General features: G+C 36.5%; 1 protein-coding gene across 2 annotated transcripts in view; it reads right to left on the reverse strand.

The window, feature by feature from the left end:
- The window catches only part of PRKDC (protein kinase, DNA-activated, catalytic subunit), a 183,383-nt gene that overhangs the window by 42,267 nt on the left and 114,123 nt on the right, over positions 1-26,993 (reverse strand). For both annotated transcript variants that reach the window (XM_069099902.1, XM_069099901.1), the window contains exons 56-64: positions 26,789-26,887; positions 24,503-24,710; positions 23,474-23,657; positions 20,969-21,184; positions 19,513-19,625; positions 17,077-17,208; positions 10,784-10,963; positions 4,208-4,416; positions 2,188-2,326 (exon numbers count right to left, since the gene is read on the reverse strand). In XM_069099902.1, coding sequence (XP_068956003.1) covers positions 2,188-2,326; positions 4,208-4,416; positions 10,784-10,963; positions 17,077-17,208; positions 19,513-19,625; positions 20,969-21,184; positions 23,474-23,657; positions 24,503-24,710; positions 26,789-26,887 — 1,480 coding nt within the window. The remainder of the gene's footprint in view (positions 1-2,187; positions 2,327-4,207; positions 4,417-10,783; positions 10,964-17,076; positions 17,209-19,512; positions 19,626-20,968; positions 21,185-23,473; positions 23,658-24,502; positions 24,711-26,788; positions 26,888-26,993) is intronic.

Below are 26,993 nucleotides of genomic sequence, written 5' to 3' on the forward strand. Positions count from 1 at the left end.
CCCTGTTATGAACAGTACCTAATCTCATTCACTATAAACTTCTTTTAATGATGTAATCTTTTATACTCAGGCCATGTGTCCATGTTAAGCTTATTGCAGCACAAGGTACAAGATGTTGGCCCAAGTCTAATACCTGTCAATTTTCTCAAGTCTTGTCAAACAGAGATTGATTCCTTAAATAGTTTATGTTCTCAGGGTTATTGAAGAAATTACTGGGTTTGATTATTATTTTTCATTTTTCCACCAATCAATATTTGTTTCTGCTTGTTTAATTTTCAGCTAGCATCAAAAGTTTGGATAATTAATTCTTTATAAAAGAATCTGAGGTCTTAAAGTACCATTCCTTCTTCACTGTTACTTTTGCAGAATTGTATTAATTCTCATTACTATTAGTATTATTAATAACATGAAGCATGTTTTCATATGGTTACTTACTGTAAGAACTCACAGACAAGTCGATTCTCTAACTCGGTGGTCCTAATAGCTGCTACAGTCTCTCCTACTGGCAGAGAGATGAAGCCAATCTGCCTAAGGCAATTTTAAATTTTCTCTCAGCACTTAAAAAGTGCCTGGCACACAGCAATCATTTAATGAATGCCTGCTGACTGTTGACTGTTATTTTCCACAATGCCTACATCTGCATTGAAACTGTTGAGTATTAAAGAAGAACTGATTTAATTTGGAGTTATTTCATCAAATTCATGGAACACTTTCTCTTTCATCATCCTCTACAACAGATGTTAGCACAACTATTACTACTGTGATATTCCTGCAAATACTTGCATTGAGCACTGCATTACCACATCACCAAATATATCCTGAAACTGTATTTCTTGTTGCTTTTGGATGAATGAGAAAACACAAACTCCTTTATCTGCCTTTCCAAAGAAACTGTGTGAGGCATCCTTTCTATTATTTCTTCATTATCCTTTAATCACTTGGTTTTATTTACAGTGAGAACATCAGTGTTGTTCAGGTACTCTAGGACTGTAGGTCCACTGAAGGACTTCACATTAGAGTGAAAACAGCTAAGTTAATTTTTGTAGACAATCTAAAAACCGTGGGATTCTTTTTTTTTTTTTTTGCCTTTTGGAGGGCAACTGGGGTTAAGTAACTTGCCCAAGGTTACATGGCTAGTATTTTTGTGTGGGTGTTAAGTGTCTCAGGCCAGAACCGAACTCGGGTCCTCCCAACTCCAGGGCCAGCGCTTTACTCACTGCGCCACCTAGCTGCCCCTTAAAACCGTGGGATTCTTAGCACCACTTGTCTCATCTCCTCCTTGTCTAGTATTCTGCTACTATTATAGCAGAAGCAGAAAAAGATCATACAAGACCAAGGGCTATTTTGTTTCATGGGAAGCCATGGCCAAAGAACGCATCATGCTACTGGTTAGCATTACCTACAGGTAGTGAGCCTCTCCATTCTTAGCTACGTTGGTTCTTGGAAAGCAGACAGCCTCTGTGGCTGGAATGGTGCTTAGAACCTTTATAGCAAGCTGGGACCTACCAGGGCTTGTGCTCCAAAAACATCAACTTCAAGAACTTAGTCACTTCTACACTATGATTAAGCATCTGAAAAGGACTAAATGAACAATTTAGATTTAACATAAGGATTCCCTAATAGTGACAGCTGTGAAACATTACAATAGCTGTCTAAGAAAGGCTAAGGGATTTCTTTTGGAGGTCTTTGAAGAAAAGAGAAATTTTCATTTTTTTTAGGATGGTCTGAATATGTTGTTCCAATAGGCAATACGAGAAAACAGAATAGGAGAGGAAAGGACAGAATCTTCAAAATCACTTCCAACCCTAAAATTCTTCATTTGAGTACATAACTACCACAGAACTTAGATGATTATAATTTTGCCTAAATTTCAAGGAAAAAATTATATAATTTCATGGTTAATTATTGACAATTTTATAAAGGTACAAAAAAGTTTTTGTGTTTTGGCCTCTAATCACTGATTAAAAGATTTGTTTTCAGGAATAAATGATGCAAGGGCAATAAATGTGAATCTGGTCATCCTAAAGCCAATTTCTACTATTAAACTACATACTAAATCCAAGGAGAATATTTTAAACAAAGGGATTTGAGAGCTCTAAAATCTCAAACTAATGATCAGAGCCTTTCCTCTTTGGAAAAACAAAAGTAAATATCTGGAAAAAGCTATTAGAAATTGATTCATTTTACCTCATTATATTGTCTAGCAGCTTCAGAATAATCATTTTTGGCCTCTGCTAATAATGCATTCTGCGTTACTTGCTTTGTTTTAATTTCACCGCTGAAGATGCCACGAAGAACATCATACTCTCCTATAGACCTATATAACCTTAAAAAAACAAAAGCAAGAAAAATACTTTAATGTTTTTTAGGAACAAATATTATGCCACTGAAAACCTATTAAATCACACAATAACTGATAAGCTTAAGAGAAAAAGTCATTGCTTACTTTAATTACGAAAAGTTAAAATTTACTTGGTATGTTAACAATTATTATAATTCTGACATCATTAGTTTTTATGGTGTTAGAATAATTTCATCCTTCTATGTGCCTAACACACAATTAAGATATTCTGAAAATATATCATCTCCAAAATATATTATTTCCACTGTGTAGGTAAGATGGTCAGTAAGGAGCTATCATGCATGTACAGATCTTTCAAATTTATACATTTGTCAGCTTCTCATAATAAGGTTTAGAAAACCAATTACACAAATACAGAATAGGGTGAGGTATTACTAGAGAGTGGATCATTTATGTAGGTTTTTGGGTCTCTATATCCAATAAACAGTATTACATGGCTTAGGGGGGAAAAAAAGCTAAAACAATGTCAAGCTGCATCAAGTACGTCATCAAGAAAGAGAAAGGTAATAACTGAAGAAAGTAGTTAGAAATGCTTAACCTAAAAATGAAGCATTTAGGGGAAGCATGATGACAATTTTAATAAACTTTAAGAGCTGTTATTGGAAGAGGGACTGATTTATTTTTGCTTGGCTCCAAAGAACCAACGAAAACACAATGGCCATATGCATTACTTAGTGATGTCTCTGCCACTGGAGGCATTTGAATAGAGTAATCATTGGGGATGCCAAAGGGGAGATTAATCTACCAGGGAATGACTTGTCAGACAGCTTCTATGATTATATAACGTAGTATAATATTAACACTTCTCATTTAGCAACTTCACTTTTCAGGAACATAGCTGAGAAACCCAAAGGTAGAAAAAAATTTGAGCAATCACAAAAGAGTATGCACTAAACTAAAGCTGATAGACATAACTCATAGTTTTTTAAAGATGGCAAAACAACTTTCCTAAAAATAGCCTCGTGAAAAAGGCAGTACAAGTATTATCCCCATTTTACATTTGAAGAAACTGAAGCCGAGAGCTTCAATGACATGTCCAGCATTACAAAGCTAATAGGTGTGGGAGGTAGAATTTGAACTCAGGCCTTCTTGACTTTCAAGTGCAGTCCTCTACCCACTATGGCACCCACCTGATGTACATAAATAGGTATGTGCAACCTGCAAATTATGGCTAAGAATGAGAAGATTTAGGTTCAAGTTCTATTTACTATCTATAAGATGTTTAATCTTTCTGGCTTACAGATGCCTTATGTGTCAAATGAGGACCCCATCTACTCTACAGACTTCATATCATTGCTACATGAACACAGTAAAGTTACTTAATGCATGTGATAGCATTTAAAGAACAATAAAGTGTAATCAAAGGTATTTTTATAAGTTTAATAATAAAAGATTAAATTAAGTTTAAAACACTATGAGTAAGAAAATAAGAGTATAATACATTTTTTTTTAAAGCAATCGAGGTTAAGTAACTTGCTCAAGGTTACACGGCCAGGTGTTTCTGGGTGGGTGATAAGTGTCTGAGCCCGGATTCGATCCCCAGGTCATCCTGACACTGGAGCCGGTGCTCTTACTCACTGTGCTACCTGGCCACCCAAGTATAATACATTTTAGAAGGACTGCCATCAAAAAAAATAAAACTTATACTTAAAGAGGTAAACTTCAATTTATCTAGAGCACACGTACAAATTTCAAACATTTCATTTCCCAATGAGATTAGATTCTATTTACTTTTGGTGATCTGTGGGTACAAATTATGCTAAAGAAGAGAGCTAGACATCACTGCTAAGATTTATGAAGTGTGAGAAAAGTACCTGCAGGCCTTGTTCCCAAGTCAATACTCACTTAGCAAGTTCAATCCATTTGATGACATCTGGAGGGAGCTGGGGTTTTCCCCGAATTCGTTTAGATGGTGGTTCTTCTGCAGGAGCAAGATGAATCAGTGCTTTTTCAAGAAGGAGGATGCCTACCGGCTGCTGCAAGCTGGCGAGGCAAGAGGTGCTCACAGTGGATGAGTCAAGGCTTAGGAGCTCTGAGTGCTGGTAACTCACTTCCTGTGAAGCCACAAACATTTAAATATTTAGTTCATGGAACTGGAACAATATCTTCTTGGGAGAATGACCTATTTTTACCGGTATTAGAGAAAGTTTTGATGAAAGTAGCAGTAACACCAAAGTTATAGACCATGAGCTTCCAATAATAAGTTTTTCTGCTATTATTTTGTACTGCTCAAAAATTTGTAACAGGAAAAAGAAAGCTTAAAATGTAGGGTTCAAGGGGGGTGGAGTCAAGATGGTGGAGTAGAAGGACCTCCCCGAGGCTCCGGCTTCCATCTTCCCCAATCCATGTAAAAAGGGGACTCTAAACAAACTTTGGAGCTGCAGAACCCACAAAATGAGACAGAAAAGCTAACCTCCCACTGAGGACAGCCCGGTAGGCTGGCAGGAATCGGCCAGCGCAGCGCTCTGGGAGCTGAGCCCAACTCCACTCCAAAGCTTGAGCCCCAGGGAGGACCTGACCAGCCGCCAGCCAGAGGGACTCCAGATCAGCAGCAGCTATGGCTGTTTCCAGATTTATCAACACATAGATGCCAACGACAAATTGAGAGGTCAGTGTAGTCTGGACTTTGGGACCACTAAGTGGGAGTGCCTGGTTTTTGCCCCCAGGGCAAGAAGCTGCTGAGACACCGGCACAGCCAGCCAGCGCCATGTGGCAGCTTCAGCTCCTGGCCTGCAGAGTGTAGGGGGACCAAGCACCAGTCTGAGGGGTAATCACTCGTGCTTTGACCTGCTTGGATTTGGATAGTAGTCTAGGGTGGAGGTCCTGGGGTGTGTGTCCAGCTTGCCAGAGTGTGTGGAGGCCTCAGAGAGGGCACCCATATAATACCTCTGGCAGCTGAGAAAACCCCAGCGTTTGGGACAAAAGCTCCCCTGTCTGATGGCAGAGTCCTACTGTGGCAAAAAGCCAAGGGGTCAAGTGACTGAGGGGCAACATGACCAGGCAAAGGAAACAAAGCAGACAGAAAATTCCAATATTACACTACTATTTTGGGGACAAAAAGGAGCAAAGCATGCAACAGGAGGAAGACAGTGAAGTCAGAACTCCTGCACCAAAAGTTTCAAAGGAAAATGCGAGCAGGTTACAGGCCATAGAGGACCTTAAGAAGCAGATAAAAGAAGTGGAGGAAAAACTGGGAAGAGAAATGAGAACAATGCAAGAAAATTAAGAAATGAGAGTCAACAGCCTGACTGAGGAAAATACACCTTAAAAAATAGACTAACTCAGATGGCAAAAGAGGCTCAAAAAGGCAATGAGCAGAAGAATGCCTTAAAAAGCCAAATTTGCCAAATGGAAAAAGAATCTCAAAAACTCAATGAGGAGAATCATTGCTTCAGAATTAGATTGGAGCAAATGGAAGCTAATGACTTTATGAGAAATCAAGATGCTGTTAAACAGATCCAAACAAATGAAATAGAAGGCAATGTGAAATATCTCATGGGAAAAACCACTGACCTGGAAAATAGATCCAGGAGAGATAATTTAAAAATTATTGGACTACCTGAAAGCCATGATCAAAGAAAGAACCTAGAAATCATCCTCCAGGAAGTTCTCAAAGAAAACTGCCCTGATGTTTTAGAACCAGAGCAAAATAGAGCTTGAAAGAATCCACCGATCACCTCCTGAAAAAGATCCCCAAAAGAAAACTCCTAGGAATATTATAGCCAGGTTCCAGAGATCCCAGATCAAGGAGAGAATATTACAAGCAGCCAGGAAGAAACAATTTGAATACTGTGAAAACACAATCAGGATAACCCAGAATCTGGCAGCTTCGAGGGATCGAAGGGCTTGGAATATGATATTTTGGAGGTCAAAGGAGCTGGGATTAAAACCAAGAGTTACCTACCCAGCAAAACTAAGTATCATGTTTCAGCGGAAAATATGGTCATTCAGTGGAATAGAGGGCTTTCAAGTATTCTTGCTGAAAAAACCAGAGTTGAACAGAAAATTTGACATTCAGATACAAGAAGCATGAGAATGAACAGGGAAAAGAAATCATAAGGAACTTATCAAAGTTGAACTATTAACATTCCTACATGGAAAAACAATAATAGTAACTTATGAAACCTTTCTCAGTAGTTGAAGAGAATAGAAATATATATATATATGTCTATATATGAGGGTAAATGGGCATGTTTACAGGTATACATAGATAGAGGGCACAGGACCAATTTAACAGGAAGGGATGATACTTAAAAGGTGAAATTAAGAGGTGAGAGGGGAATATAATGAGAGGAGATGGGGAGAGGCAGAATGGGGTAAACTAGCTCATATAGAAGAGGCAAGGGAAAATGGTCACAATGGAGGGGAAGAATAGGAAGGCAAAAGGGAATGGATCAATCTTATTCCCACTGAATTTGGCTCTGGGAGGTAATGAAATACACATTAAATAGGGTATCTCACCCTACAAGAGACTAGGGGGGAGGGGGATGAGAGGGGCGATGATGGAAGGGAAGGCAGGCTGTGGGGGAGGGAAGTTGGTAGCACCCACTTTTGAAAAGGGATGGGATCAAAGTAGAGAATAGAACAAGTGGGAGGTAGGATAGGTGGGAGGGAAATATAGTCAGTCTTTTACAATATATCTACTATGTTATTGTTTTGCATTAGCCACACATGTACAACCTATACTGAACTGCTTATCTTCCCAGTAAGGGTGGGGGAAGGGAATGAATCTGGAATTCAAAGTTTTAAAAGCAAATGTTTAAATATATATACTATTATTAATACTATTTTACATGTAATTGGGAAATAAGATATACAGAAAAAAGAGAAAAATGAAATAAAAGAAAAAAATATTATATGGAAAACAAAAAATATAGGGTTCAATAAAAGAAAATGAAATAAAGTTTAAACCATTTTGAATTTATATAGCACTTTTCATTGAAAAAAGAATATCATTCAATTTATAAAATTTCTGTGAATAATAAGGAAGCTACTAATTGCAATTACAGATTAGAAACCAAGGGATGAAATAGCTAGATTTAGATTAACCTAGGATGAGTGTCTTTAAAGTGTAATATTTTAGCCATTAGAAGTATTTGTATTTCTGAATGCACTCCAAAAAGATAATGTGGTGAAGAAAAATGCAGATACATTTACAAACTTGGTGCATGGGGCCACCATAAATAGATATCCCCTCCCCCATAAGATACAGAATTGAATTCTCTTGAAATTTCTGGGGCCACTTGATTTCAATATCAAGTGGAAAAGGAATGAATTCAATTGAAATCACTAAATGTGTAATCTAGAGAGTTGATAAGATATTAAGGTAAACAATATAGGTTTAGGACAGAGAGAAAGAAGCAATATGCACAATAATACACAGAAAGTTTTTGTTAAGAGGTAATATGGTGTAGTTGCTAGAGAGCTGGTTGTCAAGCCAGGAAGTCCCAAGTTCAAGTGTTACCTTTGATATTGACTGGTTATGTGAAGCTGGGCAAAACGTTTAACCTGTCACTACTGCTGGCAACTCTTAGGACTATAAATTGCAGAGAAAGTGCCAAACTGTAGGGCAGAGGAAGTTCCTTTACCTGGTAATTCCTTACACCAATGAAATCACAAGTACAGTCCCCCTCCCTAAAGAACCCTAAATAAATCACTTAACTTCATCTGTAAGGGAAGAAGAATAGACTAGACAGCCTATAAAGTCCTGGAAACTTTGAATGTGTGGTCTTGCATATGAACAATAGAGATACTCATCAATAGGGAAATGGCAGAACTGTGGCATGTGAATATAACAGAGTTCTATTGTGTCATAGAAATAAGAAATATGACAGATTCAAAGAAATCTGGAAAGACCTATACCAACTGATAACCACAATGATAATATAAGAGGACACAACTTTGAAAGACCTCAGATAATTGCAAATTATTGCGACTTCATAAAACTCAGGCTGAAACATGCCTCCCACTGAGGTGACAGACTACAGATCAATTGGTTGATGTGTTCTGATTGAATATACATCTGTCACAAGGGAGACTTTTACTTGGTATTAAGGAGAGGAAGTTTATTGTGTATTGACAGGGATGGGGGGGGAAAGATATCAAAAATCATTTAAAATGTACAGAAGAAAAAAAGGCAGAAAGTGACACAAATAGATAACATTTGTTACTATCTTGTGAAATGATAAATATTTCTTAAAAAACAACAATCAATGAACACTATTTCTTATCCAATCTTCTTCCTTAAGTGAAGGGTTGGGTAGAACAATAGAAGTGAGATAAGGAAGACCTGAGTTTGACTCCTACCTCAGATACTTAACTAGCTGTATGACCCTTGGCAATTCACTTAACCTTAATCTCAATCTCATTATCATGCCACCTGTATCTTAGGGTCATTGTGAGTTTCAAATGATATCACGTTTGTGAAACACTTTAAAGCACTATACCGATGCCAAGTTATTATTCCTTGTTTTTCTTTGTATATTAATTTTTTTTAAGTTAATGATCACAAAATCAAAAAGAAAATTTGATTTTTTCCAAATTCAGGTAATTTGTTTGCCTTATGGGACACAAACCTAGGTGACTTACTCAGGATCATATAATACTATCTTAAATACACTACCTGTTTAAAAAACAAACAAAAGGGGCGGCCAGGTGACTCAGTGAGTAAGAGCACCGGCCCCAGTGTCTGGATGACCTGGGGATCGAATCTGGGCTCAGATACTTAGCATCACACCCAGAAATAACTGGCCCTGTAACCTTGAGAAAGTTACTTAACCCCAATTGCTTAAAAATAAAAAATGACTCCTTATTTGACTAACTTGGAGTTGGGGCCATACCATATAACTTATACCACTGACATAATACATTACAACAGTTCTCCTATTTTTCAGAAATAAGCACCATTCTCAAATAGCATGACAAATTTTCACTTATTCATAAATTCCTAATCAGAAGTGTCTAAGTTTACAAAGACTTATCTAAAAAAAGAAAATAAAGACTAAAGGTTTAATTGAAATATCATGAATAGACTTATTTCAATCAACCTCATGATTTGAAAAATGCAAGTAAGAAAAACTTCTCAACAACTGGTCCTCTTGTGATCCTTCATGGTGTGAAGGTTGGCTTATGCTCTCAAAGTCCTGGTAGCAGGGCAAATTGTTGGCAGGTTCTTCCAGCTGGAAAGGCCTCAAGCAGGCTGGTGATAAGTCTATTCTCTAAGGACCACCCTAAGTAAATTCAGAGAGGCCACAGGGCAATATATTTTTATGCCGTACCAACTGTGGAAAACCAACGAGATCATTTACTAAGTTATGGAGAGACTGCATTCTGAGATCACAGACATATTTATATAGCCCTATAACAGTAATGTTACAGGATTCCTACTAAAAAGTGGGAATTTTAAAAATTACATGGAATATATGATAAATGGAAAACTATTGTGAGACTGGCTGATCTCACAGTGGCACGAATCCCAAGAAACTGACAAGATGTAGTCTTTTTTTAACTTATCAAGATGAAGAAAAAAAGAATTCTACCTAAAGTAGGCATGTCATTATATGCCACAACTGAGAGAAGCCTACAAGGAACTAAAGCAGCATTATCACTTTAACTTACAAAAAACATACAAAACAGGAAAACAAAAAGTACATTCTCGCAGAAGTTGGGGCTTTCTTATTACTTTTTTACTTCGTACAACACTTTGAAGAAAAAGTATTATTTAAGTTCTACTAACATGAGTGTCATGATTATATATTGGGTCTTCAGGAAGGTCTTGATTTTTTTCAGAATTTAAAAACAGGTTGAAGTAAATGATTGCTTCAGAGAAGTTAGTAAAGTTCCATGTTCTGAATGGTAAAAGTATTGAAATTTTAACCTAAAATAATAAAAATTGCAATCTGCATAAATTCTAACTTAAAATGTTCAGGACATTATGGAATAAAAAGCTTACTGCAGTGCAACCAAATTTCTGAAATGATTTCAGTGTAAGACAAAAGCAAACAGGTTTATAATAAATTCCTACCCTACTTACTCTGCCTCATGTATCCATTACTTGGCAAAGGCAAAACCAAATTGAACATTTATAATATATTATAGGCCTAGATTCTTCCTTATTCATTCTTAAGAGTTGTACTTTGGGGGCTTCTAGATGGAGCAGTGGGTGGAGCACCAGCTCTGGACTCTGGAGGACCTGAGTTCAAATCCAGCCTCAGTCACTCAACACAAACACAAACACACACACACACACACAAAACTAGCCGTGTGACCTTGGGCAAGTCACTTAACCCCAACTGCCCTACCTTCCCCCCTCCAAAAAAGCAAAAATAAAAAAAGAGAGTAGTACTTTGGAGATAAAGGCTGAAGTTACTTTATATCACATTAAACATAAGCAAGGAACAAGGGCTCTATGAATATTTTTACCTGGATACAGGAGATGAAAGGTGGAAAGAACAACATGGTGCTACTGAGGAAATAATTGAAGTCCAGAAGCAACTTCTCAGTAATGCTTCTTTTCTCAGATGGGCTCTTAAATTTATCCACCTCTTTTAAAATTCCAGTAAACAAGCTGCCAAAGAGCTGCTTTGCAAGGGCTGGGTCTCGCTAAAAAGCATAACAAACCAGGCATTAACAAATCAAAGTCTGAAACAAAAGTGACATATTGCCAACAGTGCTATGAGTTCTGTTTAGAAATTGCCTTGCAACCTTACCTTCTCTCAAATCTATTTTAAAAATTAAAAAAATTAAGTTACTTTATATTTCAATCAACCAACTTAAATTTACACAGACACTAGTATTGTGATGAATATTAAAGCAAAGTTAGATACAAGCTTTTATAATATGAAACTTAACTGATCAGCAGTCCCTGATTAGCTGTAGGAGCAAAAAAAGCAGTTGTCTATGGAATGACAAAGAGACTATTTTATACTTTTAATGTACTTTTTATAAATGTATAAATTGTTTTTATTTTACTTTTTTAGTTTACATCATTCATTTCTACAAGATTTTGAGTTACAAATTTTCTCCCCATTTTTCTCCTACCCCACCACCCCAAAACAGCAATCCCACTGAATATCCCCTCCCCCAATCTTCTCTCTCCTATGTCTTCCCCCATCTCTCCTCCAATTTTCCAGTAGGGCATGGTGGATCTCTATGCCCCAATGCCTGTATATATTATTTCCCAGTTACATGTAAAATAATAAAAATAATAATAATGATATATATATTTTTAAACATTTGATTTTAAACCTTTGAATTCCAGATTTCTTCCCCATCTCCCTTGTCACCTATCCTTACTGGGAAGACAAGCAATTCAACATAGGCTGTACATGTGTAGCCATGCAAAACATTTCCACAGTGGATATACTGCGAAAGACTTAAAATAGTTCCCTCCATCCCATCCCACCCCCCAACTTCTTCTATTTTCTACTTTGATCCTGTCCCTTCTCAAAAGTGGGTGCTTCCAACTTCCCTTGCCCCTAGCCTGCCCTCCCTTCCATCATACGCTTTAATCCCCTTCCCCCCTACTCTCCTGTAGTGTGAGATACCATATTTAGTGTGTATGTGATTACCTCCCTAAGCCAAATTCATTGAGAATAAGGTTGACCCATTCCCTTTTGCCTTCCTGTTCTTGCCCTCCATTGTAACAGTTTTCTCTTGCCTTTTCTATATGAGATAATTTACCCCATCCTGTTTCTCCCCAGCTCCTCTCATTATATTCCTCTCTCACCTCTTAATTTCACCTTCTAAGTACCATCCCTTCCTACTCAATTGATCCTGTGCCCTCTGTCTATGTATACCTGTACACATATATACACATACTCACATATGTATTCATACACCCACATACCCTCCTATATAAACATATATATGTACATATACATATATATATACATATATACACACACACATATTTCTTTTCCCTTCACCTATTCTCATACTGAGAAAAGTTTCATAAGTTACAATTATTGTTTTTCCATGTAGGAATGTAAGTAGTTCAATTCTGATAAGTTCCTTATGATTTCTTTTTCCCTGCTTACATTTTCATGCTTCTCTTGCTTCTTGTAACTGAATGTTAAATTTTCTATTCAACTCTGTTTTTTCATCAAGAATGTTTGAAATTGGGGGAACAGTCAAGATGGTGGAGTAGAAACAGGACTTCCATGGGGCTCCGGCTTCCACCTCCCCCAATTCATGTACAAGGGGTCTTTGAACAAACTTTGGAGCTACAGAACCCAAAAAATGACACAGAGAAGCTAACCTCCCACTGAGGACAGCCCAGCAGGAATCAGCCAGTGCAGCGCTCTGGGAGCCGATCCCAGCTCCACAGGAGCCAGAACTTTTAGCCCCAGGGTGGGCCTGACTAACCACCAGCTGGAGGGACTTCAGATCACCAGCAGCTGTGGTGGTTTCCAGAATTATCAACACACAGATGCTAAGGACAAAGTGAGAGGTCAGTGCAGTGTGGAATTTTGGATCCAGTAGCTGGGAATGCATCAGCCTTTATCCCCTGGAGGGAGAAGCTGCTGAGGGCGGTGGCTGTGGCCTGCAGAGTGTAGGGGGAACAAGCAACCAGTCTGAGGGGTAATCACTCTTGCTTTAACCTCCTTGGACCTGGATTGCAGTCTAGGGTAGAGGTCCTGGGGTGTGTGACCAGCTTGCCAGAGTGTGTGGAGGCTTCAGAGAGGGCACCCAACTAATACCTCTGGCAGGTGAGAAAACCCCAGCATTTGGAACGAAGCTCCAAAACGATAATTGTAATTGATGAAACTTTTCTTAGCATGAAAATAGTTGAAGGGAATAGACAGATATATATATATGAGGGTATATGGGCATATGAATACATATGCGAATGTGTGTATATATGTGTACAGGTATACATGGATTGTGGGCACAGGACCAATTTAATAGGAAGGGATGATACTTAAAAGGTGAAATTAATAGGTAAGAGAGGAATATAATGAGAGGAGATGGGGAGAGACAGAATGGGGTAAACTATGTCATATAGAAGAGGCAAGGGAAAATGGTTACAATGGAGGGGAAGAATAGGAAGGCAAAAGGGAATGGATCAACCTTATTCTCACTGAATCTGGCTCAGGGAGGGGATGAAATACACGCTAAATAGGGTATCTCAACCTACAGGAGAGTAGGGGGGAAGGGGATGAGAGGGGGGATGATGGAAAGGAGGGCAGGCTGTGGGGGAGGGAAGTTGGAAGCACCCACTTTTGAAAAGGGACAGGATCAAAGTAGAGAATAGAACAAGTGGGAGGTGGGATAGGAGGGAGGGAAATATAGTCAGTCTTTTACAATATATCTTACTATGGTAATGTTTTGCATAGCTACACATGTACAACCTATACTGAGTTGCTTATCTTCCCAGTAAGGGTGGGTGATAAGAGAGGAAGGGAATGAATTTGGAATTCAAAGTTTTAAAATCAAATGTTTAAAAAATATATATTGTTAATACTATCTTACATGTAATTGGGAAAGAATATATACAGGCACTGGGGCATAGAGATTCACCATGCCCTACTGGAAAAGTTGAAGGGGGTATGGGAGAAGGTATGGGAGAGAGCAGATTGGAGGAGGGGATATCTTGTGGGACCACTATTTTGGGGCAGTGGTTAGGGGAAAAACGGGGGGAAATTTTGTAACTCAAAATCTGGCAGAAATGAATGATGTAAACCAGAAGTTAATAAAGCATTTGAAAGAATAAAAAAAAAAAAGAATGCTTGAAAGCCCTCTATTCCATTGAATGACCATATTTTCCCCTGAAACATGATACTCAGTTTTGCTGGGTAGGTGACTCTTGGTTTTAATCCCAGCTCCTTTGAACTCCAGAATATCATATTCCAAGCCCTTTGATCCCTCAGTGTAAAAGCTGCCAGATCCTGGGTTATCCTGATTGTGTTTCCACAGTATTCAAATGGCTCCTTTCTGACTGCTTGCAATATTTTCTCCTTGATCTGGGATCTCTGGAACCTGGCTATAATATTCCTAGGAGTTTTCTTTTTGAGATCTTTTTAAGGTGGTGATTGGTAGATTCTTTCAACCTCTATTTTTTCCCTCTGGTTCTAAAACATCATGGCAATTTTCCTTGAGAATTTCTTGAAGGATGATTTCTAGGTTCTTTTTTTGATCGTGGCTTTCAGTTAGTCCAATAATTTTAAAATTATCTCTCCTGGATATAGTTTCCAGGTCAGTGGTTTTTCCCATGAGATATTTCACATTGCCTTCTATTCTTTTTTAAAAATTGTGTCATTTCAAAAAAATATATAAAATACTTCTTAAAACTTGCAACTTAAATTTAGTAATTTATTGTAAATCTGTGGCTTTCTTCCTGCACTGAAATTTTGATGATGCAATATTATGTCCCATAAGCATATAATATTATAAACAAGTCATTATACTCATATATTCCTGCCAATGCATGCTGGACTTCACAACAATGCGTGACACCCTCACCTGTCAACACTTACTTGTTAAGACCTGTAGGCAGACTTGACTCCTGATTGGTTATAACTTGAATTTTATGTATTTATTTGGAAAATAATGTAATCACTACAACTTTAACTCTGTTAAACAGATGAAATATGTACAAATGGCTTTTCAATATTTTCTTCTCTTCTCTTCTTTCCTTATGTTTCCACCATTCTCTTATTTTTATTCAATGCCCCACAAGTGCACCCAAGGCTACTATCACAAATTCCCTGCCCCCATCATTTTAGAGCCCTGAAGGGGTTGGTTGGTATGGCCCACTTTGGGTACCTCTGGTAGATACTGAAGGAGTTCAGCTAATGTTGAAACACACTTGAGTACCTGTCCTTGCTTTAAAAGAGAGACCATTCACTACTTAAAATCACCATTAGTAGAAGTTTACTGATGAGTAAAGGTAGGCCAAGGTGTCTGTGGGCTCCCGGTGAATATATCAACATATTAATTACATCAGAGATCATTAAGACACACTTTTGTGCTCTTCCAAAAGAAATTTACTTCCCAATAGTTACCAAAATCCATGGCTTCATTATGAGGTTGCTCATATGAAAATAATTTCTGCAGCAAAGAATATAAGTATTTATCATGATGGTCTTCCATTTGACCCATAAAGCGCTACCCTTGCCTAAGTAAAGAATAGCTGTGGTGAAATAATAGTTTCTGTGAAAAAGACTTAAAAAAAAGTGGATGCCATCTTAGGCTGCATGGAAAGACAGTATCCAGAGGGAAGGGAGGGATGTTCTAATCTATTCTCCTGTCAGACTACGTCTGCAATATCTTTTTTAGTTCTGAGCAAGACATTTTAGTGACGGGCCTGGATAAACTGGGGAGTATCCAGAAACCATCTAGAAGCATAGAGGACAGAGTTGCAAAATGAGCCTAGAAGACATGCCCACCTCTAATATTTATTAACTGTGTGACCCTTAAACTCTCTGGGTCTCAGTTTCCTCATCTGTAAAATGAAGGGGTTGTACTCTCACCTCTGAGGCCCTTTTAGCTCCCTATCAGTGCCACCAGGATGGAAGGAAATTCATGGAAAAGGATCAATTAAAGCATCAAGGAAACCTTTCCTGCTACCCACAAATGAAAGTGGTGGCCTGCCTCCCAATCTATCTTTTATTTAACTACTTTGCATATACTGCATTTGTATTTGTTCACTTTACTTTTATGCTACATCTTTATCTAGGCAAATATATACACATATGAACACAGATAAATGTTTGTCCTCTCCCCTATTAGAATGTAAACTCATTATGTGAAGAGATCACTTTGTCCTCTAAGCAGCACCTAGTCTGGCATCTAGCACACAGGAGGTATTTAATACATCTTTATTGACTGGAATGAAGGTGATACAGGAAGGAAATGGTAACTGTTGGTTGTCTTCAAGTACTATAAAAATCGAGATTATAGTTGATCTGCTTGGTCTCAGAGGGTAAAACTAGAAACAGTGAAATTAAGTTGCAAAAAAGCAAATCTAGGCTTGATAGAAATTGGGAAGATCCTGCTAACAAAGAGACTGGTCAAAGGTAGATCAGGCTGCCTTATAAGTAGAAAAGGTTTCTTCTTGCACTGGGTTTTTAAACAGAGGCTTAAGGAATAGTGATTCTTCAGGTAAAGGATGGACTAAGGTCTCCTCCAATTCTGAGGTTCTTTTTTTCTGTAAATTAATGGCCTAATATAATTTTCTTTGGTTCTGTGATAATGGAGGTATTAGAGAAAAGATGATTAGGGAGTTAGCATGGTGGAGTGGAAAGAATACTAAACTTAGAGACAAAGTTTAGAGACAAGCTCTGCTACTATCTGTGACCTTGACAAGAATTCATTTTACATTTCTGCACCTTGATTTCCTTCATTTATAAAATGAACTGACTGGACTACGATCTCCAAGGTACTTTCTAGCTCTCTATCTGTAGTCCTATGATCTAATGGTAAGGGAAAGGAAGAAAATAGACCTGTATTTATAAGATTCTGATACTACTGAAACAATGCCCAATAAAACCAATGAAATTAAAAATTCAACATGTAAATTTTTGAACCATTTGTACACATTTGAGAAATATCCTGATTCTTAGCAATCAAAATACAAACTGCAAAACTTTACTAATTTTCTGTAGTCTCCAAAATAATTTCTTCCAAATATTTACTTAAAAAGCTCCAAACACACGCAAAACACATTTGATATTATTTATAGTTAGTAAATATGAAGTTAAGGTAGTGCTGACCTGGGCCACAGCTTGCAGAGGATTGATTAAACTGCTGTATTCAATCTGAATGTCAGGCAAATCTCCTTGACGATAACTTCTATACAAAGTAACCTGAGCACCATGCTTCATTTTTAACTCATTTTTCATCTCCTGCATAATTAAGACCCCAAAAAAGAAAAAAAGAATTCAAGAAAATAAAATCAGTTGATGAGACACTTAAAAAAAAACCAACTCTTCTATTCTGGTAAAAAAACAAAGTTTAAATGCAGGCAAAGATAAAATAGTTTTTTTATAAAGCAACTGAAGATATGAAACTTCAAAGGAAAGTTTTTAGTCACTGCCTCTGTATGCTTCTGTACTTCAAAAGCATCAGTGATTTCATTTATGGCACCTTAACAGAAGGTTTAAATGATTTGCTCCCAAACAGAATATGTCTGCAATATATAATTCCTTTCTGGTTCTGTAGGACTGACCAAAGTTTATGTTCCCCTTCGAGAACCCAAGGTTATAGATTTTTGAAAACATATTCTTCATACTTCTCAGTCTTAATTGCATTATAGCATTTCATTACAAGGATATACCAACTTAATGATTCCCCTATAATTTATACATGTAGTTTGCTTGCAATGAAAAATAAGGCTATGAAAACTTTTGAAATGCTTGTTCTTTTTTGTTAACACTTTCAGGACAGATTCAGGACAGAATGAATGGCTCAAAGGATTAACAAATTAAAGATGGAACTATTTTTTCATTTAAAAATGTGCATTTTGATATTATTAGTGAAAAGGAGTCTACAAGTTTCCAATTTCACCAGAAATAAATGAGTTTATCTGTTTCTCCACAACCTCCACCAGCACTATTGTCTGGGTTTTTTGTTTGTTTTTTCTAATTTGATGAATATAAAGTAGTACCTCAAAGTTATTTTAACTTGCATCTCTTCAACTAGATAGGTGAACATTTTTTCCCCCCAATTTCAAAGATTTTTCTTTCCTCTTTTGTAAATTGCTTGCGGACTAGGAGTTATCTTTTTAAATCTTCAGCAACTTCATATATGTATATGTATTTGGATGTTAGCTTTATCTGTTGCGTGTCATATATGATTTCCCTTTTATATATTAACTATATTTCTGTGTTATATAGAATGTTCATTTTGATATAATCAAGCACGTTTATTTGTCCTAAAATAATTCCTTTTATTTAGCTATTTTCTTTCCTTCAAATAAATATATTACTCCATCTTCACCTCTCAAATTACTTCATAAGATAACTGCGTTAATGCTCAAATGTTATATTCTCCTAGAAGAATATAATTGCACCTTGTCTTTATGTCATTAGCACCAAGCACAGCAATAGACATCGTATGTGTTAAATGTTTGATGAACTGAGCTGCTCTAATTTTTGTTTTCTCTAAATTTGTCAAATACTAATCATCTGTGTATGTCTGCCCACATCAAAAACAGCACCTCTACTTTGTTTCATTAATCTATTTCTCTATATTTGCCAAAAGTTACTCCCATACCATTGTGACACTTAAAAGAAGAATACTGGTAGAATGAGCCTACATCTGGAATTCAAAAGAAATTACAATCATTATGTATCAAGATAAAAAAAAGTCAATGCTTATTCTGAAGCCATTTCAGCATTCATTGTTAAAGATAGATTGTGGTAAGGAAGCCAAAGTCAAGTTTTGCTTAGGAATGCACTGTGGTCCTCAATTTGGGTAAGAAGCACTGAAATGGAAGAAAAGCATCATCTAACCAGTCCGCACACTTGGATTTGGAAACACTAAAACAAAGCCAAATGATAGGGACAACTCAAGAATATCACTAGATTCTTATTTCATATTTTCTTTAATGTGATTTAAAGATAAATATGTTTACATTCCATAAAATGGAGGTATGAGTACAAAAGCAACTTCAATTATTTCTGTTGCTTCCAAATTTGGAAAAAGGTTTATTTTTCATTCTATAATATATACTGAACTTTATAACAACTACTGCTTCTTTTATTTTAATTGAAAAAGAGTGAACTAGTTTGGGGAAATCAGCATCTGAAAACAGTGATCAGATCTAGATCAGATCATGTACCATCTAGGAACTAAAAATTAAAATAGATTTAATTAAAATAAACAAACCCTTTGAAGTATTTTATTGATCCTTTTTTCACATTACTCTTATACCCCTATAGCCCTTCCACACTGATAGAACTTTCCCTTTGAGAAAATAAAACTGAACATGCTCAGAATTTTGCTGCCTCAGTTTACCTTAATTTCAACTGAGAAACTGGTAAGTAAAATAAACTAGCTGATACATCTATACCTCAATCAAATCAGATAGTATACACAGCATCATCCATGCCTCATCCATAATAATTATCTGGTAAGACATGAAAACGGATTTCCTCGCCAGTCCTCTGTCATTATTATTTTTAAACAAATTCTTTAAAGACACAAACCTTTTCCCTTTTCTGTTCAGCAACACCTTTTCTGGCATAAATCAAACTAAGCTTTTCTTGATCCTTTAAAAATCTTCTCCGCAATCTTAGGATTTCTGCCCGTTCATCTATACCTAAAGTACAGGAAGAAAAAGTTATTATTAATATCAAATAACTGCAGAGGATTTGAGTTTTTATGCCATATTTTAAAGTCTTAATTTCCTTTAAATTACTTAAATAATTCCATAAGAGTTTCAGCATCTTTTCTAAGAACTAAATTCTCTAAAATATTTAGGGAAGATGAAACATGGTAAAAAAAAAAAGTCTAAGCTTAGATGGGGAAGTTTAAAGTTACTTAGTAAAAAATGAGACAAATTATTAAACATTCATTTTATTTATACATCACTACCAATAAACTTTTGAAAGAAGTCAATAGAGAAATGGTTTAAAGAAACAAGACGGCTATCCCTGCTCACACAACTCCCCCTAACACGACCACATTCCAACCCCCGACATTTTCCACACGTCTTGGCCCATCGCTGATATCATCATCTTTATTAATCTTTGAGACTGTCATCTTCGATCTCTTTATGAACTCATAACAGTGACCAGCAGCAATGTTTAAAATTCTCCATCTAATAGTTTTCCTTTGGCAACCCCTTAATACCTAGAGCAAAGAGTTTCCTTTAAGTAAAGTTCTGTGGGAGAGGGGAAAGAATAGTGATAGGAAAGAAGGGCTGGCAGGGTCTAAAAAGTGAGTGGTGCTGACAGTTCATAGTTTCCTTGCAAGTTGGCTACCTTTGATCAGTACAAGAATCAGGCAGATAGGAGAGCCCAAGGACTACATGTGTGCCTCAAATTTGAAAGTGTTGTGAATAATTTTCGGAACTAGGACACAGAGAAGAAAAAGCACTGAGAGGCAGTTAACTTAGATGAAGGGAGAGAATAACAAGAGAAGTTTTCCCCAAAGCTCATTTCCAAGAGATCATTTGACTTTCTATCCACCTCAAAAAGAATAAGCATATGGGGCGGCCAGGTGGCTCAGAGAGTAAGAGCACCGGCTCCAGTGTCGGGATGACCTGGGGATCAAATCCGGGCTCCGATACTCAGCACCACACCCAGAAATAACTGGCCATGGAACCTGGAGCAAGTTACTTAACCCCTATTGCTTTAAAAAAAAAAATAAGCATATTCTTATAGTCTCTATAGCTATACTATAAGCTTTTTTCTTCAAAGCAGAAGAAAAATGGAGGGATTTACAAATGAAAGAAGAAAGAAGTTTATTTTGCATTTAATTTGCTTTAAGAAAAAAACAAACGTTAAATGAAAATGGTCTTAATGTGGAAGTAAATGTATGTGCATAAATAATGTAGGTGTAATGAATGTTAGTGATATACTACCCAAAACACCAATCTGAAGTGTTGCAAGTTTCAAGTTATGTTAGTCCCTGTATTTCTGTTGTATAGCATTACCTTACCTTTTGTTTTGTTATCTATTTCATCTCCTGGCAATCCCAATCTTTTTTTCCCAAAATTAGGTCCCACTGATTTCAAGGCTGCCCTCTGAGGTTTGTCAGTTCTCTTATGAACAAACAGCAAGGAAGAAGACAAAGAATCAGACGATGATGGATTTGTATATTCTGCAAATGTGTCAATGCTGCTTCCAGTTAGCCAATTAAAAGAGTTTCTTCCAGCTGTAAAATTAATTATAACCCCATTATAATAAGGCTATTATTTGGATTCAGACATACAATAACCCTCCCTAATTACCAAATATAAAAAAGCCACATAGAAGATAGTACATAACTTAAATATCAGTAGTATTATCACAGCAGTGTGATATAGTGAATACAGGAAAACCAGGAATTAGACATGGGCTGTAATCCTGGATCTGTCACTCAGTGGCTCTGTGACCCTGAATAAATCTGGGCTTTAGTTTCTTCATCTTCAGATTTAACATATTTGATTTATTATCTTTAAGGTTTCCTTCTGCCTCCAAAATTCTATTACATACAAACACTATTACCAGTATTATTACAATGAACCACTGTACTTGTCAAATAATTACAGAGCACATCTGTTTTCATAACCACTATAAGAGAAAACTGTGTTAGTAATAAAAAACTTCCAAGTTTACATAATCGGTTTTTTATTAGACATTGCATTTTTGGTAACTATGTTAACTAAAGGAAAAAACAAAGAAATATTTAACAAACCAGTGGTGTGCATGTGCATATCTGTAGTGAAACAAAAGCAATTAATTTGTATGTATTTATAATATTTCATTAATTTCCAAAAATATTAATTTTACTTTATTATAAAGCCAACACAATACTCACAGCACCAATGATGACTATGAATATGCCGGCATAGTCCTCAAGGTCAAAATATAATAGTCTCTCCATACAGAAGACAGAAGCAAAACATTTATTCACACACCAGAAAATCAAATCCCCAATCCAGAAAGATGAATCCATCACAGCAACAAAGAAGTCAACCATAAGGAAGAAGGGGGCCACACTATCCTTCAGCCTTCCCACAAACACTCACCAGACTAGCTATCACAGCAGGGGAAAAACAAACACTCATAAGTCTAGCTGTCTCCTTGGCTACATTCTCTCTGCTCTGAGTCCCAGCTTCCTCTGAGCTCTGCTCCACCCTTCCTGCTCTACCTTTCAGCAAACTCCTCCCCCCCACAGGCTCCATGTGATTACATTTGACCTATGAGGGGGCAGGAAAGATCTTCAAATTCCCATCATCATTACATTTGGCCCCAACATCTTTCATGTCCCTTACATAGCAAAAATACATTAACAATGGATACTGTAACTTGTTTATTCAGGAGAAGATGATTACCAAATTGTACCCCTAACTCTCATATTCTACTGTGAACGAGGCTACGATAGTGGGTTCATGGACTCAAGAAACACGGCTGACCCTATATTTGTTTCTTTTTGGCTCTTTGTCTGTTAAACTTGTTTGCTAGATTTGTTTCCTGCAGGCTTAATACCCTCCACCTGCAGATGCCTGATCACCTAAGCCAATGTCACCCTCTGTCCACAACTATGATGTGTCACCCCTGGACCTGGCTCCGGATGCTAGCTAAAGAACTGATCTCTCAAATGGGACCTTCTGGACCTGGTGTTAACCAAGCTCTGGATGCCAGCTAAAGAAGTGACCTCTCGGGGCAATTAGGTGGTGCAGTGAATAGAGCACCAGCCCTGGAGTCAGAAGGACCTGAGTTCAAATCTGGCCTCAGACATTAAACACAAAAATTAGCCGTGTGACCTTGGGCAAGTCACTTAACCCCAATTGCCCTCCAAAAAGGAAAAAAAAACTGACCTCTTGGGGCAGAGACAGTTCTATGTTGAATTTCAGCAGGTAATAGCTATGGAGAAGATATCTCTGGTCCTTACCCCAAGATTTTGAGCTCCATTCATTGGAGAGGGGAACGACGGGATGCTTATGCAAGGGAATTTGGAGATCTTCCCTGTCCCCTAATAGGCCGAATGTAGCCTGTGGTGGGAGGAATTAGCTGAAGGGTGGGGCAGAGTCCACAGGAAGCTGGGATTCAGAGCAGTCAGAGCCGGAAGGGGAGGACACAATCAAGAAGACAGCTAGGCTTGTATTTGTTTGTGGGAAGGCTAAAGGATAGTGTGGCTCCCTGCTATGCCATGGTGTATTAACTTCTTTGTTACTATGATGGACTTGACTTTCTGGTGTTGGGATGTGGCTTTCTGGTAGCTAAATAAATATTTTGCTTCTGTCTTCTATATGAAGAGTCTGTTATATTTTGTGATTGAGACCTATGCCAGCATATTCATAGTTACTGTGGTGCTGTGAATATCGTGTTGGTGCTACATTTAATCATATTTTCTCTTTTAAAATATCAGTTATGAAAATTAATATAATGACAGATAATATGTCTTTGCAGAAATGAAACTAAAGAATCATCTAAAATTAGGGAACTAATTGATATTTACCTGTATTTTGTGTAGGAGTAAATTCATAATGTTGTTGAGTAGCTCTTATTTGTTTACTTTGGGGAAGTGAAAGGGAACCTTCTTGTGACCTGTTTCTAGTAGTATTCTGGGAGGCCTGAGTCTCAATAAACATTGGGGTGAGAACAGTACTTCGATAACGCCAGTCAGAATCGATACTATATTCCTGTATGTGAACAAGTTTGAAATAATTAAAATATTAAATAGCAGGAAAATTATTTTAAATTCAACACTGCCAATATCAAATTTACTTTCATTCAACTCTCTAAAACATCACCTGTCAACTTGTTACCAGATCATTCAGAAGTGTATTTCCAAGGAACCTTCCCTCCCTCTATGTCATCTCTACCTCTCAGCTTCCCTAACTTCCTTCAAATCCCAGCTAAAACCCCCCATTCTACAGGGAGCTTTTCCTGAGTCTTATTAATTCGAGCATCTTCCCTCTCTCTATTTCCAATTTATCCTGTTTGTAGCTTGTTTGTTCCAGTTATCTGAATGTTGCCTCCACTATTATACAGTGACCTCCTATAGAACAAGGACTGTCTTTCACATTTTTGGGGGTATGCCTAGTACATAGTAGGGACTTAATAAATGTCTGACTGACTGATTTTCTAGTCATACTTTTAATTAAGATTTTAAAATAAAGAATCTTCAAACTCAAATTGCCTCACTTTTAAAAATTCTCAACACAAACAATTTATTTTCTGACAATTATGCGAGGTAAATAAGCATCTGAAATATTCAGTTTCATGGTTTTAAAAAGTTTTCCATCTTTCTAAATAGTCTTATTATACACATATTAACAACGAATTTATCACATACAATCAGAAAGATTTTAGTCCAACTTTTATAACATTAAAAAGATTAAGATCTCTAAACTCCAAAGTTACAACTATTTCATGACACATGTTGCTCTTTTGTAGTTTTCCTTTGTGCTCTAAAGAAATTTAACATTTTTTAAAAAGTTTAATAACATTTATTTGTAACTATGTACAAACAAAAGTACTTTACCTGGAATTTACATTCTGAAAGGGGATGTTCAAATATGTGTCTTGAATAATCTGGGCTTTTGCTGGTCATTTCAAGTAGAAAATTTGTTGCTAAACTCAAATAGTGCATTTCTATTTTAGTTGAGTATAAGGACCTCAGGGCCAGTAAACGATCCAAGATGTTTGATGGTAACCTGGTTTCATGACTCCAGAAATTTCTAACAGTTAATCTATAAGGAAAGGAAGGGGAAAAAACACCCCGTCTTATTACTAAAAGTAATACACTGTACAACATGAAATCAAAGAGATTTAGGTTTTTAGACCATCAAATACAAAAGAATCCTTTATTTCCTGACTAAATGATTTTCTTTTTCTAAAATGTTTAAAGATTAAATCATATCAATACATGAAATAAAAAGTAACTTTAAAAAATCTAAATTTTAATTTTATTAAAAATAAAGCCTAGTAAAGGATATGAATGAGCAGTTCCTAAAAGAATTGCAAGCTATAAACAACCATAGGAAAGACTGCTTTAAATCACTAATAAGAAATGCAAATCAAAAAAGTCCTGAGGTTTCACCTCATACCCTGCAAACAGGCAAAGAAAACAAGAGATGAGAATAATCAATGTTGGAAGACAGAGAACACTTGGTGAAGTTGTGAATCAATACAACCATTTTAGAAAGCAATTTGGAATTATGCAAATAAACTGACTATAGACCCTTTGCTCTAGATATTCTATGTCTATTTTTATATTCCAATGAAGTGATAAGAAGAAAGTCTCCATAAACACCAAAATATTTATAATGCACTTTTTGTGAATTGGGAACAAAGTAAATGCTTGTTATTTGGGGAATATCTAAACAAACTATGTTACATAAATACAATGGCATATTACTTTGCTAGAAGAAATGAAAAATACAATGAATACAAAGAAGCACAGAAAGATCTCTATCACCTGATAAATAATAAAGTAAGCAAAGAAAATGATAAATAAAATGACAACAGAAACAGAAACAACCACAACAAAATAATAAAAACTGAATGTTGCAAAATTACAAAGAATAAGCAAAGAGATAAGAAAACATCCCCTCCCCATTCCTTTACAAAGATGGAAGGTACACAGATAGAGTAAGTACATTTCAGATATTTTCAGACTTTTTCAATATATTAATCAATTTTACAGATTTTCCCTCCTCTTTTTCTTCAAAAAGTATTGTTATATAGGATGATAACTCTCTGGGAAGAAGAAAGAAGAGAGATGCTAGGACAAAATCTGGTAGTCTTAACAAAACAAAAGATATCAAATGAAAGCTATTTTTCAAAAGAAGTTAAAAGACCCAATGAATTAAACTGTAGCAAAATGTTTGAGTTAAAATTATAATGAATTCCCTATAAATTATAATGCTTTTTGATATCTCATATAGGATAATGTCAATCACTTTACCCAAATGCCTTGCCCCTTGATGTAAATCCATACTTGTGTGGAAATGTATGAGGAGGTGTTTTTTTTCTTCTACTCCGCCATCTTGGCTCCGCCCCCCCGGTGTTTTTTTTTCTTTAAAGAGATCAGCATGGGGCAGCTAGGTGGCATAGTGAATAGAACACCAGTCCTGGGATGAGGAGGACCTGAGTTCAAATCCGGCTTCAGACAGTTAAGGCAAAACTAGCTATGTGACCTTGGGCAAGTCACTTAACCCCAATTGCCCTCCAAAAAGCAAAAAAACAAAACAAAACAAACAAAAAAAACAAACCAGCTTGGGGCAGGTAGGTGGCACAGTGAACAGAGCACCAGTCCTGGAGTCAAGAGCACCTGAGTTCCAATCTGGACTAAGACACTTAACACTTACTCATATTTGAGGTTAATAAAGAAATAAATTAATATTTTAATTTCATATCTAAATGCACTTCGACATGAAAAAAATTAAATTCTTTGCCCAGAGTGACTTTCCTTATAGGTAACAGATAAAATGTAAAGAATTTTAAAATGATTTGGTCACCTCTCTAGCACTATTATAATTTGCAGAATAAGTGCCTATCTGTAACTGTCAGAAGCTTCTTCATGTGCAAGTTGTCTATGCCAATGAAATCACTGATCTAGACTCCCCAAAATTTGTTTTAAAAAAGATAGTTAAAATCTTAGAGTTAAATTTAACTGAATAGTAGAAAAAAGGGCAATAGGAAGAATTCTGTTAAACCATTAACTTGAAGTAAGTTTCTCAAACTATTATAAGTTATACTGATATACAAACAACTGTTAAAACTAATTTCACTGTCCTGGTTTTCATATTCTAGAAGAATCACCTACTGAAGTCCAAGATTATCATCCATTAGTCCTTGAAGCAGTACTTCTTTTGCCAGTTTAAATACTTCCTGGGATTCTTCATCAGTTTGGCTTTCTAGGTCCCTTTAGAAGATTAAAAAAAAACAAGAAATGATTAACTTCTACTTGGCTAGTTAAAAAAAGTAATACTGATAATCTATTCTGAAGCAATACACTGCCAGCTGACTTT

Source organism: Petaurus breviceps, unplaced genomic scaffold (genome assembly GCF_028583685.1).
Source record: "Petaurus breviceps papuanus isolate PSGF00001 unplaced genomic scaffold, PetGlider_PUasm1.0 38, whole genome shotgun sequence".
NCBI classification, from domain to species: domain Eukaryota; kingdom Metazoa; phylum Chordata; class Mammalia; order Diprotodontia; family Petauridae; genus Petaurus; species Petaurus breviceps.